We start from the raw sequence: 18,144 nt of genomic DNA, 5'->3' as shown, positions 1-18,144 counted from the left end.
TTCTCTGTGCAGTCGGGCATCTAGACTATCTTGAAAGTGTTTTAAATGTTCAAATGAGCTTTTATTAATTTTCAAGCACAGCAGAACTTACAATACTTCATATTCATAAATTCTCCATCTATGGATAGATTCAACTAACTGAAAATCAAACATATACGGAAAAAAAAAATTCATGAAGTTTCAAAAAGCAAAACTTGAATTTGCCCCACATTGACCACTAAGTTGAAGCCATGTGAATGAAGTGATGTTTAGACATTGTATTAGGTATTATAAGTAATCTAGAGATGCTTTAAAGCATAAGCAAGCACAGGTGTAGGTTATATGCAAATACTATGCCATTTTATATAAGGCATTGAGCATCTACAGATTTTAGTATCCCCAGGGGTCCTGGAACCAATCCCCCACAGACATCAAGGAACAACTGTATATTACTTAGTGAAAATAGAACCAGAGCTACTGCCAAATGATTTGGGCCTTCCTTTCACATCCCGTGGTTATTAGTGTCTGTCACTGTTGTCAACACCACCACTTTTTTACCAGCATTATCATCTTTGGAATGTCTACTCTCACCACTTCTATTCAAGATTGTGCTGAAGGTTCTTGCCAGGGCAATTAGCCAAGAAAATAAAAAAATAAAAACATTCAGATGGGAAAGAAAGAAGTAAAACTATGTCCATTCAAAAATGACATTATTCTTCACGTAGAAAATTCTAAAGAATATATTACCAAAAGATATAGAATGGATAAATGAGGTCAGCAGTGTTGCAACATAATTTACTTTTTACGTGAGCAATATATTATACAAAAATAAACTATATTTTTATATACTTGCAATGAGTAATCAAAAAATGAAACAAAACAAATATATTCAGAATAGCATCAAAAAGAATAAAACATTTGAAATAAATTTAACAAAAAAAGTGTAAAGCTTATACTCTGAAAATTACAGAACACTGTTGAAAGAAATTCAAGATGTGCATAAATGAAAAGATGTTTCATGTTCATGGACCTGGAGATAATATAATTAATTTTTGATGCACAGGTTCAACACAATCTCCATTTGAATCCAAGCTGGCTTTGTGGAAATTGACAGGCTAATCCTAAAATTCATATGAAAACTTAAGGCACTCAGAATTGCCAAAACAATCTTTAAAAAGAACAAAATATGTGATTCACACTTCACAAGTACAAAACTTACTACAAAGCACCAGTAATCAAGGCAGTGTGGTACTGGCATAAAGATCAACATAGAGATTAATGGAATAAAACTAACAATCCAGAAATGAACCTTCATGTTTGTGGATGCGAAAATAATTCAATGAGGTCAGAGTTGTTTTTCAACAGTCAATGATGGGACAACTGGAAATCCATACACAAAGGAATAAATTTTAACCCTCTACTTCATATTATATAAAAAATTAACCATAATGGACTAATTTAAGAGCTAAAATATGAAGTCCTTACAAGAAAACATAGGGTTAAATCTTTGTGACTTTGGATTTGGCAATGGTTTCTTACATATTACACCAAAAGAACAAACAAACAAAAAAGTATAGATAAATTGTATCTCACCAAAATTACAAACTCTTGCACTTCTAAGGCCATTATCAAGGAAGTGAAGACACCAACAGAACAAGAGAAGATTTTTGCAAATTATGTATGTGATAAGGGACTTATACTGAAAATATATAAATAATTCTTACAATTCAATAATAAAAGGTAAAATATTCAATTTTAAAAAGGGCAAGGACTTGAATCTTTTTTTTTTTTTTTTTTTTTTTGAGACAGAGTCTTGCTCTGTCATTCAGGCTAGAGTGCATTGGCACCATCATGACTCACTGCAGCCTCAACATCCTGTGCTCACGTAATCCTCCCACCTCAGCCTTCAAGTAGCTGGGGCTACAGGCATGTGCCACCAAGCCCAGCTAATTTTTTTATTTTTATTTTTTTGTAGAGATGAGGTTCTTCCTATGTTGCTCAGGCTGGTCTCAAACTCCTGGCCTCAAGCCATCATCCCACCTTGGCCTCCCAAAGTGCTGGGATTACAGGTGTGGGCCGCCAAATAATTTTTTTTGTTTATTCAAGCCAAATACTTTTTTTTATTTATTCAAAATATAGTGATAACTTCACATCCACTAAGATGACTATAATCAAAAAGAAGGATATTAATAAGTGTTGATGAGAATGTGGAAATATCAGAACCCTTAAACACTGCTGGTGGGAATGTAAAATGGTTCAGTCACATTGGAGAAAATTCTGGCAGTTCTCAAAAAGTTAAATATAGTATTACCATTTGACTCACCAATTCTACTACTAAGTTCATGGAAATGTAAATATACGTCCACCAAAAAGTTTGTACACAAATGTTCATAGCAGAATTATTCGTAATATCCAGAAGCTGGAAACAAACTGAATGTCCATTAACTAATGAATGGATAAACACATGGCATGACTGTATAGTGAAATATTATTTGACCATAAAAATGAATAAAGTGCTAATACATGCTACAATGTGTAAGAAACTTGAAACACAATGCTAAGTGAAAGAAGTCAATCACAAAAGGCTACATAGTATATATGATTGCATTTATATGAATTGTCCAGAATGAATCTACAGACACAGAAAGTAGGCTAGTGATTTTCTAGGGCTGGGAGATGGGTACATTGGAGGTGGTAGCTAAAGGGTACAGGTTTCTTTTTGGAATGATGGAAACATTCTACAGTTGATTATGGTGGACTTCTGATTCCATCAGAGGAGGAGACTGAACAACCACAGAGAAAGGGCAACAACTCTGTCAAGCACGGTGACTCACACCTATAATCCCAGCACTTTGGGAGGCTGAGGCGGGTGGATCACAAGGTCAGGAGATTGAGACTATCCTGGCTAATGCGATGAGACCCCGTCTCTACTAAAAATACAAAAAATTAGCCGGGCGTGGTGGTGGGTACCTGTAGTCCCAGCTACTCGGGAGGCTGAGGCAGGAGAATGGCTTGAACCTGGGAGGAAGAGATTGCAGTGAGCCAAGATCACGCCACTGTACTCCAGCCTGGGTGACAGAGCGTGACTCCGTCTCAAAAAAGAAAAGGGAGGGGGCAACAACTCTTAGCTTTATAGCTGCTGTCACGTTTGTCATTTTCATAAACTACTGTCTGTATTCGTTTAGCAGCAAATCTTTAAAACCGAAAGCATGTGGGAAACATCCTATAGTGGGTTCAGAGAGCAGGTTCTGAGGTGAAACTACTTATATTTGAGTCCTGGTTCTTTCACTAAGTCAGAAAGTGTCTTCTGTGGGGCAAATTAAATGTCTTGTGTGCCCAATATTGTACTATTCAACACAGCAGCTTCTAGCCACATGCATCCACTGAACACTTGAAATGTGTCTCATCCAAATTGAGATGTGCTTTGTATACAAGATATATACCACATTTTGAAGATCTAATCTTCCCCCGAAAAGTAAAGCTTCCCATTAATAATTTTTATATTACTTACATATTGATACGATAATACTTTGGATATTTTGGGTTAAATAAAATATATTATTACAGTTTATTTCACCTATTTTGGTTTACATTTTTAACGTGGCTACTAGAAATTCCAAATTACTTATGTGACTCATATTATATTTCTCTTAGTGCTAATCTATAATGCGGAAATAATGCTACCTGTTAAATATAGCTTTTGTGAAGATTAAATTAATATATGGAAAATGCTTTAAAATACCTTGCATATAATAGGCACTCAGGAAGTGTTAGCTTTAACACTTACTTGAAGGTGGTCAGTTCAGAGAAGCAGGGAGTGACTTGTCACAGGCAGGACTGCAACATGAGCCAGGGAATGACAGCAACACTTCACAGAAGAAAAGAAGCCAGGCTAACTTTAAGGCTTGCAGGAAAGACCTGACTGGACAGAGGCCTGGAGATTCGCATTAGGGGGCTATACAATTCCCAAATAAGTGTCTTTTCAGAAGACAAATGTGTCTGTACGCTGACATTTGTAATGGAGAAGTAGTCAGAACTAGAGGACTGCAAATGAGGTTTAAAGTTATTTTTCTGGCTCCGATACTATCTTATTTTCAAATGTGGACTGTCACTCTACCCCTCTTCATTTTCTATCTTGTTTATCTACAAAGGAGTTACTATTTGTCCTATGCTGCTGCTTTCTTGTTTCTTTGGAGCATGTTAGAGTTGCTCGAGATTGTCCATTCTCCACTGGGTGGGCAGATACTTGGCTCAGCAGCCCAGTAAACAGTTGGGAAATGGCCAAACACTAACATTCAGGGCACCACAGTCGTCACTGTTAGATACATGATTACATTTCGCAGAGCTGGCTGTGTTTTGTTAAACCTCACAGGACTGAAGCGCCTGAGTCCACAGCATATTCAGCTTAGTACCCTAGACCAACTCACTTTCCCTGCGATGTCAGCATCTTTACAGAGTGGTTTCCCCAAGGCTGATGCTACCACCTACCATGTTCCACCCACCACCTTAGTTTCTGATTCCTTTCTTCCTTTATAGTAACATGAGAGTAAAGGGGTCGGTCCAGAGCTTTATGAAAATTGGGGTTATGGCATGTTTTCAAGCTCACAGGTCCTTAAGAAGTTTTGACTGCTGATATTTTCAGTGGCTCATTTTTCAAATGGGTCTGGTCTCCCATCTAGAGAACCTGACCTGACCTATATTGCTGCAGAGGCTTAGCTGTGTATGTGTCTAGGCTCAGAAAGTGGCAGGAATGAGAAATACGGTGTTGGAAGTAATGAAAGACAAAAGGAATTCAATATTATTTCTATATATTTATTTTATCACACTTCGTTTTCAATTTACAACAAATAGTGGGCTAGCTAAACTTTCATTTCACGTGTGTGTGTTTAGTGGAAAATAAGCACCTGTCATTTGTTTTGGGTTTATCACCACATCTGTTTATTAATAAATATTTGCGAATGTTCAACATGGCTCTTTTTCATGCAAATAAAGACATTGTTTTCTTGATTTCATATTTTGGAAATCCATTTCTTGAAGCAATGTTCTCTTAGTCATCCTAGCTATTGTGCAGATTGCAGTTAAGTGAACTAGAGCTCTCACCCCCAAAAAGTTGAGATAAAACGATTAATATATGAGGATGTCCCTTAGAGGACAGTGTACCACAATACAGTCTCAAAAAGACACAGCAAAAGAAAAATCAAAGGGAGTTTCTGAAATTAATTTTTCTGATTCCTCTGTCCTAAGTCCAATATTTTCGCAGGACTGGAGGTAGAGATCTGAATGCCTTTGGAGCAACCTCACTACATGGTCAGCAGAAAGATGAGATATTATTTCTATGTGCCTTCTACCTTAAGGCTTAATAAAACCAACAATAACAGAGACATAAATATTAATTCTTGAAGTTGGTGAATAAAAGTCTTTTAAAAGTCTTGTCCCTTCTCCCCGAGCCCCCAACTCCAAAAAAGAGAAAAAAAAAAGAAAAAAAAAACTTTTTTTTTTTTTCTGATTAGGGAACATGCTTGGTTTTCCTGACACGCTTAAGGAAGTCTTATCAAGGGCTTCATATACATTGATCAAAAATTGTTGAAACAAAATTAGGTTCTCCTTGTGTGGTTTTGTTTTTGTTTTTGTTTTTAACGAACACTAGTTTCCTCTTAGAGAATAACTGTTCTCACTGTACCAAATGGGATTTGAGAGACGTACAAGAAAACTAAGAATGTTGTTGAAAGTGTCACATGATGATTCAAAATGACACTGTGGGTAGCATACTGCATATACCCAAATTTGATCAAACTGCAGTTTTTTGTAGCTTTTTACAAAAATCTTAAATACAGGTAAATATGTAAACGCTGTGCTCTCAGAGAGCAAGTACTTAGTCATGTCACATCGTGTCCCTTTCGGGGAGACAAATTCAAGTAAAATATCACACGTCAGTTTCAAAACCATCCGCTGGAAGTACTATCCGGCTGAGGGGCAAACACCACTTTGCACATCTCGGAGTTCTCTTGATGGAGCGGGAATTCACATCCTGCTAACACGCTTTCTTTTCTTTTCTGAGAGACATAACCTCTGCCTGTGGACAGCCTTTCGTACTTTTTCTCGAATTGCCTGTACAACAGCAGCAACAATAACAGAATTACACACACAGTTAAGTCACCCTACACCTCTCCAGCCAAGTTACTGAATGTATACTTGAAGTTTCTGTTCCAAAGCAATTTGAGAAAGGATATGAGTGTCAAAGGCTACTCCATGAATGGGTGATTTTCTTCTCTCTCTCTCTTTTTTTTTTTTTTTTTTTTTTTGAGACAGAGTCTCACTGTGTCGCCCAGGCTGGAGTGCGGTGGCGCGATCTCGGCTCACTGCAAGCTCCGCCTCTTGGGTTCACGCCATTCTCCTGCCTCAGCCTCCCGAGTAGCTGGGACTACAGGCGCCCGCCACCATGCCCAGGTAATTTTTTCTTTTTTTTTTTGGTATTTTTAGTAGAGACGGGGTTTCTTCGTGTTAGCCAGGATGGTCTGGATCTCCTGACCTCGTGATCCGCCTGTCTCGGCCTCCCAAAGTGCTGGGATTACAGGCGTGAGCCACCGCGCCCGGCCTCATTTCTTTTTATACCAACAGAAACACTTCAAATGCCTGGGATATGGGAGTCCTGCCATACAGTTTTCTAGAATGAAAGACTAAATTCCTTTCAGCTTTTTGGTGATGCTGTTACGCTTTGCATGCTGTGCTGTGTCTCACCCTTCATTCCAGAAGCCCCACCTTGGGAGCACTCTCCTTTTGAGTAACAGGCAAGCCCCGCTGGATTTAAGCAGAGAATGCGGACAGAGAAACATTCCAAGAGCTCTGGCCCAAGGGAAATGTAGAACCAAACCAATTAACCATGTGGGTGGGCTGGTGGTCACTGCATTTCAACCATTAGAAGGTTGGCTTTTTTAAATGCATTTGTGGAGGTTTATTCTAGATGTAAGTTAATGTAAGTTAGTAACAGCTTAATAGTTTAACTATAATGCACAATCTTTTATTTGGTGAAAATACAGCCTATTCGTGTTTACATTTATATAATTGATGCATTTTTTAATATGAATCATGAAATGTCAGTAAAATAATGAAGGTGCTCAATTTTGGCCTACTTATCAAAGGAGATGATGTAAGATGTGGCTTGCTGTTTTAAGTCTACAAATGATCCTTATGGTTAGTGTAGGTCAACTACTATGAAAGGGTCAGTGCTACCTAGACCCAAAGCATTCTAGCTCTGTGTGATAGTACTGGTACAAATAATGGTTACAAAATTCAAATGACACAGCATAAAGTTACATGGAAATTATATCTTTGTATTTTAAAACACTAACAAATCTACCAAAAGCAATATTTAAGAAAATTCAGAATCCCAAACTCTGAAACTTGAGCCAAAACTTAAACAGGGTCAAGTTGCTGTTATATGGAATACTTAATAACTGCAAATTCATTTTTGCCCTTAAAGACAGTAAATGGATTGCCAGGTGTTTTATTTGAAATCTTCTGTCCAGCAGTTTATTGTGAAGATACCAGAAAGTAAATGTGTATCTGATTTTTTTTATGAAACTATATGGCAACTCCTATGGTAAATCATAGGCCTTTCTTTCCTTGATAAATTGTTTCTAGATTAGAATATGATACTATCTCCAGAATCAAATGAACTAGTCATTAGATTTTTTTTGGTACCCCAGAAATTGACTTTTTTTGGCCTTATCAATTATTCTTCTACTTATTTAAAGAAAATTCATCTTTCACTGGGTTTCTACTGTTTCCTTTTAATTCTGAAACTGAATGTTCTAGACTGAATGCAAGTTCCTGGTGCACTGGTGATGGTCCTGGAACATTACCTGAATGCTGCGTCTTACCTGAATGGAGCTTCATCCTTGTCCATCTGCATGCAAACTAAGAATGGGTACTGAGAAAACTGCACTGTGGAGATGAACTCCAGGCCTGCTTCTGTTTCTGTACTGGCTTCCAGGCCAGCTTTCACAAAAGAGGAGTCCACTGTGATGTCAGTGGTTATTACCACAGTCACCCTAAATATTTGAGAAAAAAAGAAAAAGCCTGTTCATATTATATTTAATGGAATTGGACTAACAGCTATAATTTTACAGGATCTGAACTTATGATGCCAGTGACTGGAAGAAGACACTCAAGGGATTGAGAAGTGACCTGGATGTGCTCAGAGTTCTGCTGGTAACCAGGGCCTGGTGAGTCTCAGATATTGGGCAGGGAAGATTTGCCCTTCCCCTGAGCTCTCCCCTGCCTTCAGTTGCAGGTGTGGGGAGTGCCTATAAGATATTACATTGTTTTGTATTGGCATAACAAAGACCAAAATGAAAACATTCTTGGAACCCAGTCCTCTTAGGAGGTCAGAAATACTCAAGTTATATTAAAAGGGAGTCTAAACTTACCAAGAAGACAATTGATATTTATAGTTTTTGTTAACTATCTCTCTGTTGGCTTCTAGGCAGCTTTTTAATTCCATTTCATTACCTTCACCAAAGAATCTCTAGAGGTGTAAGCCCTTGGTTGCCAAGATATTTGAAAAAAAATATTGTGTTACAAAAAAATCATTCTTACAGTGGGGCATGTACAGTGAGTAGGTACCAGGAGGAACGAATATGGTGGGTCCTTTAAGAACTGGATAAACAGATTGCACTGGCTGGGAGTGTGCCTTGGATAACAATGAAAAGGATAAATAATTTCAACAGAAGTTTTACCTCTACTTTAATTGAATTGTGGACTTTAAATCAAACTGCGATAAATTATTTTCACAATTAAATCAGAGTTCTATGCCCATATTTTTTGACAGGGGTATTAATTTTTGCTGTGCAAATTAAAACCCCTGCTGCTGTTATGATCAGTGTAAAAGTAGGTCACAGGTTGTTTTAATCCCTGAATCACTTAGAGTACCTTCTGATGTCCTATATTCAGCAAAGGCTTAAAATATATTTTTTAAAATGAACAAGTGGAAATGGAAGACAGATTGGTTACACTATGGCTAATGGTAGATTCTTAAGGATACTGTGTACTTTAGAAAAAAATCCAAATTACTTTTTGTTGTTGTTGCTGTTGTTGATTTCTCTTTGCAAAGAATTCAATTCCATTTCATTTGGAAAAACTTCTGTCTAGAAAGTACTTTGGAAAGAGGTGAAAGATGACTGATTATGTGGGAAGCCCTAAGTTATATTGCTGAACCCTTTGATGACCAGTGTCATTTTTCATTCTGTGGTTCCTTTTGGTAACACTGTGGGTCACACTTCACATTAAATGTGCTACTGTTTGATCGCTCTCAGTTCCTTCATCTGTAGTTCAAAATGAATCAAAAATTTGATTTTATCACGTATCTCACTTTTGCCCGAGTGTGTTTTTAAATATTAAAAAAGTAAAAATAAGTTGCATTTCTATTTCCTTTTTAAAAATTCTGTAACAAATAGAATACTAATAATTTTCATCTTCACACTAGTTCAAAGACATTGTTTCATGTTCAAAGTAAAACACTTTCATTAAATCTCACAGGTAGATTAGAAAAATTAAAGGAGCTTAGAGTATTTTATTTAGAAAAAGGAATGCTGATGAAAAGACTTAAGGACTCCTAACGTTTAATACTTAGTTTCTGCACAGATGAAATTATCTTCTTTATTTTTCCCCATTGAAGACAACAAAAGAGGAAAGTTTGCCTTAAAGTAAAATTTCTTCTTTTGGTGAAACACCAAAAGAAGATGAACCATCTGATTCACAGGGCATCCTGTCTATGTATGTCTTTAAAAGCAGGAAAATTCTTGGCTGAGTAGTGTTAGGTTCTGACCTGCGCATAAGAAGCTATGGACAGAATAACTTCCTGTGATCAGTTCCAACTCTATCATTTTATGATTACAAATAGAAAGCATAGATTTTGAAAAGTCAGAAGGTTAATTCCCAAAACATATTTCTGAAGTTCTCTGCATATAGTATTATGTGTAATTCATAAATGTATAATGCATAAACACTGACCTATTTTTCACTCGGGTTTTAGACTCACGATACCACAAGCTAAACTCCATTGCACCTGAAATATCAATAGCTAGACCACCCTGGACCTCTATATTGGCTTTTAGTCCAGATTGTAACTGAAGTTCCTGGAAGAAAAAAAAAACATAATAATAGTTATAAAAATAATAATTACAATTTAGTTAAACCCCTTTCCAACAGCACATTTGACCTCCTGCTGTAGATAATTCCATTTGAATTGCGTTGATGTTGGAGTCTTTCTCTAGGCTTGGAAACATGCTGTCCTAATCCTGATCACCAGAAGTAGACTCTGTTGATTTGCTGAATTAGTTAGTAAATTAAAACACCAGAGTACTGAAGTGCCAATTAAGAAGGATGTTTTCCTTCAATCATTGCTACACTTTGAAAGGAACAATGGTTCTCAAAGTGTGTTTCTGTGAGGAACAGCATTAGCATTGCCTGGGAACTGGTTTGAAGTACAGATTATCAGCTCCCCTTTATACTTATTAAATTAGAAAATCTGAGGATGGGGTTTAGCAGTCTATGTTTTAACAAGTCCTTGTATGATTCTGATCCACCTAAATTTGGAAACTTTTGAACTAAGGAAAATGATGTCATCTCCATCAGAAATCTAGCTGTGGCTTTTTGTCCAGGGAAGTAAGGGGAGGAGGTTTGATTCAGGTGATCTCTCGAGGTCCCTCAGCACTTCTCTAGTTATGTGCTGTGTCAAATACAGTCAACTGCATCCTGCTAGAAAGTAACAGACAGGTTTTAAAACTCCCGGTGGAGTGTGTTTGTCCGTTAGTTTCCAAGAGGAACTTGTTACAGGGCTACCTTTGCCCAGACTGAGTATAATAAAATCCAAGGGTGCTCAAGTCCCTTATATAAAAAGACATAATATTTGCATGTAACCTACACCCATTCTCCCACACACTTTAAATCTTCTCTAGATTACTTATAATAACTAATACAATATAAATGCTATGTTGCTGTTATGCTGTATTTTTAAAATTGTATTAATATTTACTGTCGTTTTGCTATATTTTATTGTTCGGGTTTTTTTTTTTTCCAAATATTTTTGATCTGGGGTTGGTCGAATTTGATGAGGAACCAGCGGTTACAGAGAGGCCAACTGTATACAAGTTCCAGGAACTGCTTACATCCAACTAGAAAAAGAAGGCAAAGCAATTTAACTAAGCCTTAATATGCTGCTGTTTGACATTTGAAATGACATTGAGTTAATGGTCAAGTTCAACAAGAACTCAGTAGCATTTTTCAGAGGGACAGTAATTATTTACAAACATGGTCCATCCTGAGCAATTTTGTGGTTGTCTGAAACCCATTGTTTTGTGATGTTTGCCTGCATTTAGCCTTTAAGTCTTGCATTTTTTTTTTTTTTCATGTATGTTAGTTGAGGTGATGTTGGCACAAAACTTTTTAGCTGGATTGGAATCAGATTGCCTGGGGACAGTGTTGAAAGTGATAATGATTTTGAGAAAAAGACTCAGTATTCTTAATTTTGATATTCCTCCAAAGATCTTAAATTCCTGGCAACCGGCAGGATGACTAACTTCTTTATGTAACTGCCCTACTCAGACCAAACAAGTCATGCATTTGCCAACTATAACTGCCATGATTTTACTTTCTAGAAAGGATTGTGTTGATCTCCTTGAGTTCTCTCCACTTTCCAAAAAAAGGTGACAGGAAATCCCAGGCAAAGGACTTGGTTTACAACCAGGTGTACTAAAAAAGTACGGTTGTGGCATGAAGCTATTTTCAGTCTGAAGGACACTCTTTGATGGAAGTATGAGATTCTCAGTGCCATGCTCAGGACACATTAGGAGACAGCCCTAAGGATACTTAAAGAGACATTTGGTATAGAACAAAATATGGCTGAATGGGATGAAGGGGTTGTTTCCGGCATTATAACTAATGTGATGGATGCAAACTATCCTGAGGAAACCACAATAGTCATGTCCACATTTTCACCTATGCCTGTGAACTACAGGACCAAAACATGAGAGTTCTGTATGTGTATGCAAACATGATTGTTCCCAAATGAAAGCTATGGTGTGCCTCACCTCAGAAGTATTCCTTTCTTTGCATCTTTTTCTCTCTTCCTAATTTGAAATTATAATCTCGGTCATCCACCCAGTCCAGCAGAGGCCTGTGATGTGGACCTTGGCCTTCCCACCAACCATATATTAAACGGAAGGTAAAATACACCAAGTGCCATCGAAAAGGCCATTTCATGGCTGTTAGACAATGCACCTTTTGTGGGGTGAGAGCATTTCCATTGCAAGGTGGGTTATGAGGAGTGCCTTGGATTTCTGGGAAAAGTCCACTTCTTTACACAAAGGGTCAATAGAAGAGTGTGTATGTGCAAAGAGGAATTTTCTTGAACCCTCCTATAAAGATAAACCACTGACTCCTGTAGAAAAACAAAGTACTCTTTCCTTTTTGAAAGGGACTAAGCCACATGGTGCTAATTTTTAAGCAGTATAAAGTAAGTGGAACTAACAGGTTTTGAGTACCTACTGTGTGCCCAAAGCTCTATAAAGCTTTGATGTCTCAATTAATCCTCATACCAATCTTCCATGGTAGGCATTATATCTTAAGATTGAAAGGAAAAATCAGTCTCAGCAGCTACACATCAAGCCAGAATAAACGATCCAGCTGTCTGTAGGGTGAAGACATTTCTTTCTTTCTTTGAGATGGGGTCTTGTTCTATTACACAGGCTGGAGTGTAGTGGTGTGATCATGGGCCACACCAGCCTCAGCTCACCCCTACTTCAGCCTCCTGAGTAGCTGGGACCACAGGCATACCCCACTATGCCCAGCTAATTTTTTTTAATTTTATTTTTTGTAGATCTAGGGTTTCACCATGTTGCCCAGCCTGGTCTCAAACTTCTGAGTTCAAGGAATCCACCTGCCTTGGCCACCCAAAGTGCTGGGATTACAGGTGTGGCCACTGCACCTGGCCTGTGTGAAGACTTTTCTACTAATATTCATAGCTATCACAAGCTCATAACTCTCTTTTGTCTTCTGGTGTACAAGAAAGCCTGTTCTAAGAAATATTTTAAAAAAGAGAGAGAGAGAGAGAGAGAGAGCATAGGTTTATATCCTTATTTGGCCCAGAGTGCATATCTATTTAGATTCTTTCCTATGAACTAGAGGAAAAAGATATTAGAACTTTGTATTTGTAGCTAATGTGACCGCTTTGATTCTCTTGGTCCCGTAAGTGTTTCTTATAGCTCAGATGCTGACATTTTGACAACTCATCCCATTGCTTCCATTTAGGGAAATATGTTCTTTACTGGCTAAAGAGGATCCCCCTTATTAAACTGACTTTATCAGACATCTTTCTCTGAAGAGTAATCCAATTAGCTGAAGAGAGAAAGTGTGAGCAAGCACACAGTCATTCCATCTGCCCTAGTGGCTGTGATGGGCTACCCACTGCCAACATTTCCTTCAGTGTCAGCACTTGACCTAGAGTGGTATGTGCCTCTGAAGCTAGGATGGCATTACTGGAGTGCTCTGCAGAGCCAGGGGGCCTCAGACAGCTTAATTTGTATAATAACCTCAGATCTGCCAAATACTCCAACCTGACACACAGACACTGGGCTATGTTTAATAGCTAGGGGACAATCTTTGTCATAGAATATGCCTTGCCTTAGCTGCCCTAGCTTAGTGAATAGAAAAACTGTACAACATAATCTAGATCAGGGATTGGCAAACTACAACCAGCAGGCAAGTCTGGTCCACTGGCTATTTTTGTACATAAAATTTTACTGGAACACAGCCATACTCATTTGTTAATGTATTGCTGATGGCTGTCTTCACTCTACAGTAACAAAACTGAGTGGCTGCAACAGAGACCATGTGGCCTGCAAAGCCTAAAATATTTACCTTCTACCCTTTACAGAACAAGTTTGCTGACCCAGGTCTAGATTACTCCTCGTGGTTTTACACCCCAATTCAAATTCTCAGGCATTGTTTATGGATGGCTAAGCACATACAGCAGGTGTTGAGCTGTCCTCTGTGTCTTAAAACGTGGACTACTTTTTCAGTACTTGTGCTGCCTTTAGATGATTCTTTCATTAAAACTGGAATTGTGCAATGTAAAATTCTGATATAATTTGAGAACTGTTTTTTTTAATGTGTGACTTGAGGATTAAGGGATACAAGAGGCACTGCTGTTTGTCCTTTCTACATTTGTATTGACAGAAACAATTTTGTTCAGACACCCATTGAAAAACTATGTTCACAAGCTTCCCTCTCAGCTAGAGGTAGCCATGTAACACCGTTTTGGTCCAAAACCTAGACAGGGATTCCAAACAATTCTTGAAAAAGAGTCAGACTCTGTGACCTCCTCTTATCCTTCCCTTCTTCTGTCTTGGAATGAGGAAGTGGTTCTGGAAGTGGAACAGTCATCTGATAATCACAAGGTGACAAGCATGAGGTCAAAAGTCACAAGTAAGAACAGCTGAGCTGAAGGAAGGCAGCTTGAATTCGGATGATACCTTAAGTTTTCCATATTAACTCTGGACCACCTACTTTCAAATGTTTGTTACACTATAAAAGTCAAACTATTTAGTTAAGCCACTCTAAATTGCTTTTTGTTTTTGTTCTATACAGCTATCCTGAGCTGATATGAGGAACAAGAAAGATAGAAAATTAACACTGTTTAATCCCAAATAATGAGGTTTTGGAGGAGTTTTAATACAATCTAATATCTAAGATGTCTCCCAGCCCTTAAAATCTATGATTTCTTAACCAGAATCTAACATTTCAGAATCCTCAAATTATCTGGCAAACAACAAAGCTGATAAAATCTTCAGACCACCTGCTCCAGGTGCCTCACTTTACTAGTATGAAACTGTGTTTTAAGGCTATTAAGTAACTGCCCAAGAGCACATAGCAAGAAGGTAACAGAGGCAAAATTCAAATGTAGGCTATTATCCATTAATGTATTAAAACAATAAAGCAAACTTTACAAGTCAATCCAATCATCTGTAAATTATTATTTCAATCTCCTTATATATTCTCAATATAATAAGTATGAATCAGAGTACACAGTGATCGCTTTGATTCCCTGTAAGATCTTATTTAGCAAATATTTCATTGTTTATGTTGCTATGCTTAATGAAGCAGGAAATAAATCAAACTATTGAAGAAAAATTTTAAGCACCAAACATTCAAACTCAAAGGTTATTCAGATTAACCCTCTTCTGTTTTTCAGAAAATCTAATTAGGCAGACCATCTCCATCGCACAGTATCTTGGCCACTTAAATCTTACTGCACCAAAGATCGTATTGTCATTTTTTGGTACAGTATCATAAGAGTTTGGGCCACAAAACATTGAAAACCAGTTTGAAGAATGTGACTCAAGAGAATGAAAGTACTCCTATACTCTAAGAATGAACATATTTTTCTAAGATTTTATATACATGAGACTTTTGGGCAAAGAGCCTTCATGATTTCTTGCCTGTGGCTCATGGCCGTGGTTGCTTGTGCCTCTACTAATTTGGCAGGGTCAAAATGATGCACTGTACGCATCTTCATCATCACTGTCATTACAAATGTCATCAGTGACTTATAAGGCCACATAGTTCAGCCTCTGCCTTCAGGATAAATATCACCTAAGCCCTCATGCCTGAGAAAGCCAAGTGAGAAGACAATGGTAGCTCTATTCTCTTGTGTCCTAACCTTTCTTGTTTCTGTTAGCATCAACATTTTCTCTTTGCCTCAAATTAAAGGCACTTATTAATCATCTAATAAATGAAATTATAACATATCTATAGTAAAGGAGAAAGGGCAACAATACCAAGGGCCAAGTGCTTGGAATATGAGCTCCAAGATGGGCACAATTTTGTCTTGTATCCTCCAAGAACCAAGCATATTTAAAACATGCCTGGTATATTTTAGGGACTCAATAATACTTACAGACTGAATGAATTACCTGAGAATGATCTATTAGCAGAATAAGTCCTTTCACCACACTGATAGGGTCGCCAGATGCTGACAGCATTTTGGACATCAAATCACTGTATCCATTGAAAAAGGTGACAGGTCTGAGCTGAACATCAAAGAGGATGGCTGACATGCCAGCATAGGAGTCAAGGTTCTCCTCCCCCTCGTCAGGGGTGGCTGCGATTAAGGCTTCCAGTCCTTGGGCTTCAATAACTACCTGGAGAAAATCAATATAATGTTCATGATGCAAGCTCCCTGCCTGCTCTGTAAATAATGGTGAAGCTTCTGAGCTGCAGCTAGAACTTCTCAAGGGGCCAAAAACTTAAATATTTGCAACAGCTAAAAACAGAAAATAAAACAGACAAAAACCTCTATGCCTGAATATAAGGTGGGTTAGTTTTTTATTTAATCCTCACAACCACTCCTTGAGGTACATATGATATTACCCATTTTGTAGATGAGGCAAAAAAAAAAAAAAAAAATCTCAAGTTTACTCAGCTAATATATGTTTACTCAGCTAATATATGTCAGAGGCAGGACCCATACCCCTTCTGTCTGACTATGAAGACCATGAGCTTTCTATTTTATGATGTCATCCTAGAAACTCTTAGTCTTTCCAGGACTGTCATATACCATGCATCAGCTATCTTGCAGAGCATCTAAAAGGAGATGGAAAGGTGTTGGCAGAGTCATTCTAAGGCTGCTGCTATGTGAGGACATGGTATTCTCTAAACCATGACTCACCCCATTCCATGTCAAACTTTTCTCCCTAGCCAAAAAAAAAAAAAAAAAAAAAGTCGATAAACACCATGAGGGGACTAACACCCTTATTTCCACCAAAAATAGGAATCCTACATATTTTGTGTCCTCCATACCCAGCCCTTTAACTCCTGAGTGTTTTGCATTTCAAAGTACATATCAGAAAACAGATGGTGATTCCTCAGGACAGAAGGGCATAGTATTCTGACTACAGTACTACCAAAAGGTATAGTAATATAAGATTGATAAAAACTCAAGTTTTTATAGCATTGGATTATTTAAAAAACTTAAATGGCTGTATTTATGAGGTTATAATTTGATGTACATAAAAACTAAAAAGAAAGTACATGTCATTATTAGGAAGTCTTTACAGACCATCACCTCAATTTGGTTAACACTAAAGGGATGGAAGTCAGCCAACTGTTGAATGCCTACATTTTATTCTTTTCTCTCCTAGCACTGTTGGAGAAATATAGATTGACCCTTTAGAGCGTCATATTCTATTATGAAAGGTTTTATTATGGGGAATCAATCTCTTCATAGAAACACCCAGAAAAGGAAAATATATTCTAGAATTAAATACTTGGGGGTGAGAGTGGGCTAAGAAATGTATCTGTGAATAAAAATAAAATATTATTTTTAAATGTTTATGTGAGAAATATTGGTACAATTTCAGTTTTTTGAATATGTGCACCTTTGAAAAGACAAATGGACATTTGGCAAGTTCAATGGATCAAATTACTTAGGTTTCAAGTTCATATTTGAAACGTTCTCTGAGTGACTATAAACCATACAGCCTCTTACAGATAAGGGAATCTTGGGCAAAATAAGACAGAGGCCACCATTAACTTATACATTCTATAGCATTACCCACAGTATATATGTTTTATTTTACCTCAGCCTGATTTCTTGCATACTTTATTAAGCAAAATCCACGAGAAGTGAGTTACCTGGCTACCATGAAGACCAGCCTTCCCAATGTACTGAAAGATGTTCAGGTTACTTCTCCTTAGAATGCCAGAACCCGAGTAAAGAATGTCTAGGCTGTAAGTAGACGCCGAATGGGGACTACCTGATGACACACAATAACTGTAATTTAATAGCAGTTCCAGCAATGCTAAGTTGTGGGGTACAGAAGGAGAACCTCTTTTTGGTGTACATACGTTCTATGTAGCCAGTGTAGGCCGAAGAAGATCCACTCCTGGAGAAACGGTCATAATTGTGAGCAACCATTTCCTTCAGAACTCGACGGACAATTTTGCTGCAACATATGAGGGGGAAAAAAAGCTGCACATTCATTGTAATGACTGTTTCCCAAGTCAAATTTGGAAAAAAGAAATCCTCAGTGGAAAAAAGAGGAAGCCAAATTTTCCTCATGCCTTTCCAAGAGCCGGGGCGGTGCCAGCTGGCGTGGTAGCATCAGG

At 37.7% G+C, this 18,144-nt stretch overlaps 1 protein-coding gene across 1 annotated transcript in view; it reads right to left on the bottom strand.

Moving 5' to 3' along the window:
* Positions 1 to 5,481: 5,481 nt before the first annotated feature.
* The window catches only part of MTTP (microsomal triglyceride transfer protein), a 47,849-nt gene continuing 35,186 nt past the window's right edge, over positions 5,482 to 18,144 (bottom strand). Inside the window, exons 13-18 of the mRNA XM_025385696.1 lie at positions 17,884 to 17,981; positions 17,671 to 17,792; positions 15,951 to 16,178; positions 9,991 to 10,115; positions 7,860 to 8,030; positions 5,482 to 6,087 (exon numbers count right to left, since the gene is read on the bottom strand). Of these exons, the coding sequence (XP_025241481.1) occupies positions 5,916 to 6,087; positions 7,860 to 8,030; positions 9,991 to 10,115; positions 15,951 to 16,178; positions 17,671 to 17,792; positions 17,884 to 17,981 (916 nt within the window). The 3' untranslated portion in view covers positions 5,482 to 5,915. The remainder of the gene's footprint in view (positions 6,088 to 7,859; positions 8,031 to 9,990; positions 10,116 to 15,950; positions 16,179 to 17,670; positions 17,793 to 17,883; positions 17,982 to 18,144) is intronic.

This window comes from Theropithecus gelada, chromosome 5, assembly GCF_003255815.1.
Source record: "Theropithecus gelada isolate Dixy chromosome 5, Tgel_1.0, whole genome shotgun sequence".
In the NCBI taxonomy this organism is placed as follows: Eukaryota; Metazoa; Chordata; class Mammalia; order Primates; family Cercopithecidae; genus Theropithecus; species Theropithecus gelada.
The sequence above is the reverse complement of the archived record's forward strand: the minus strand, read 5'-3'. Positions and strand labels throughout refer to the sequence as shown.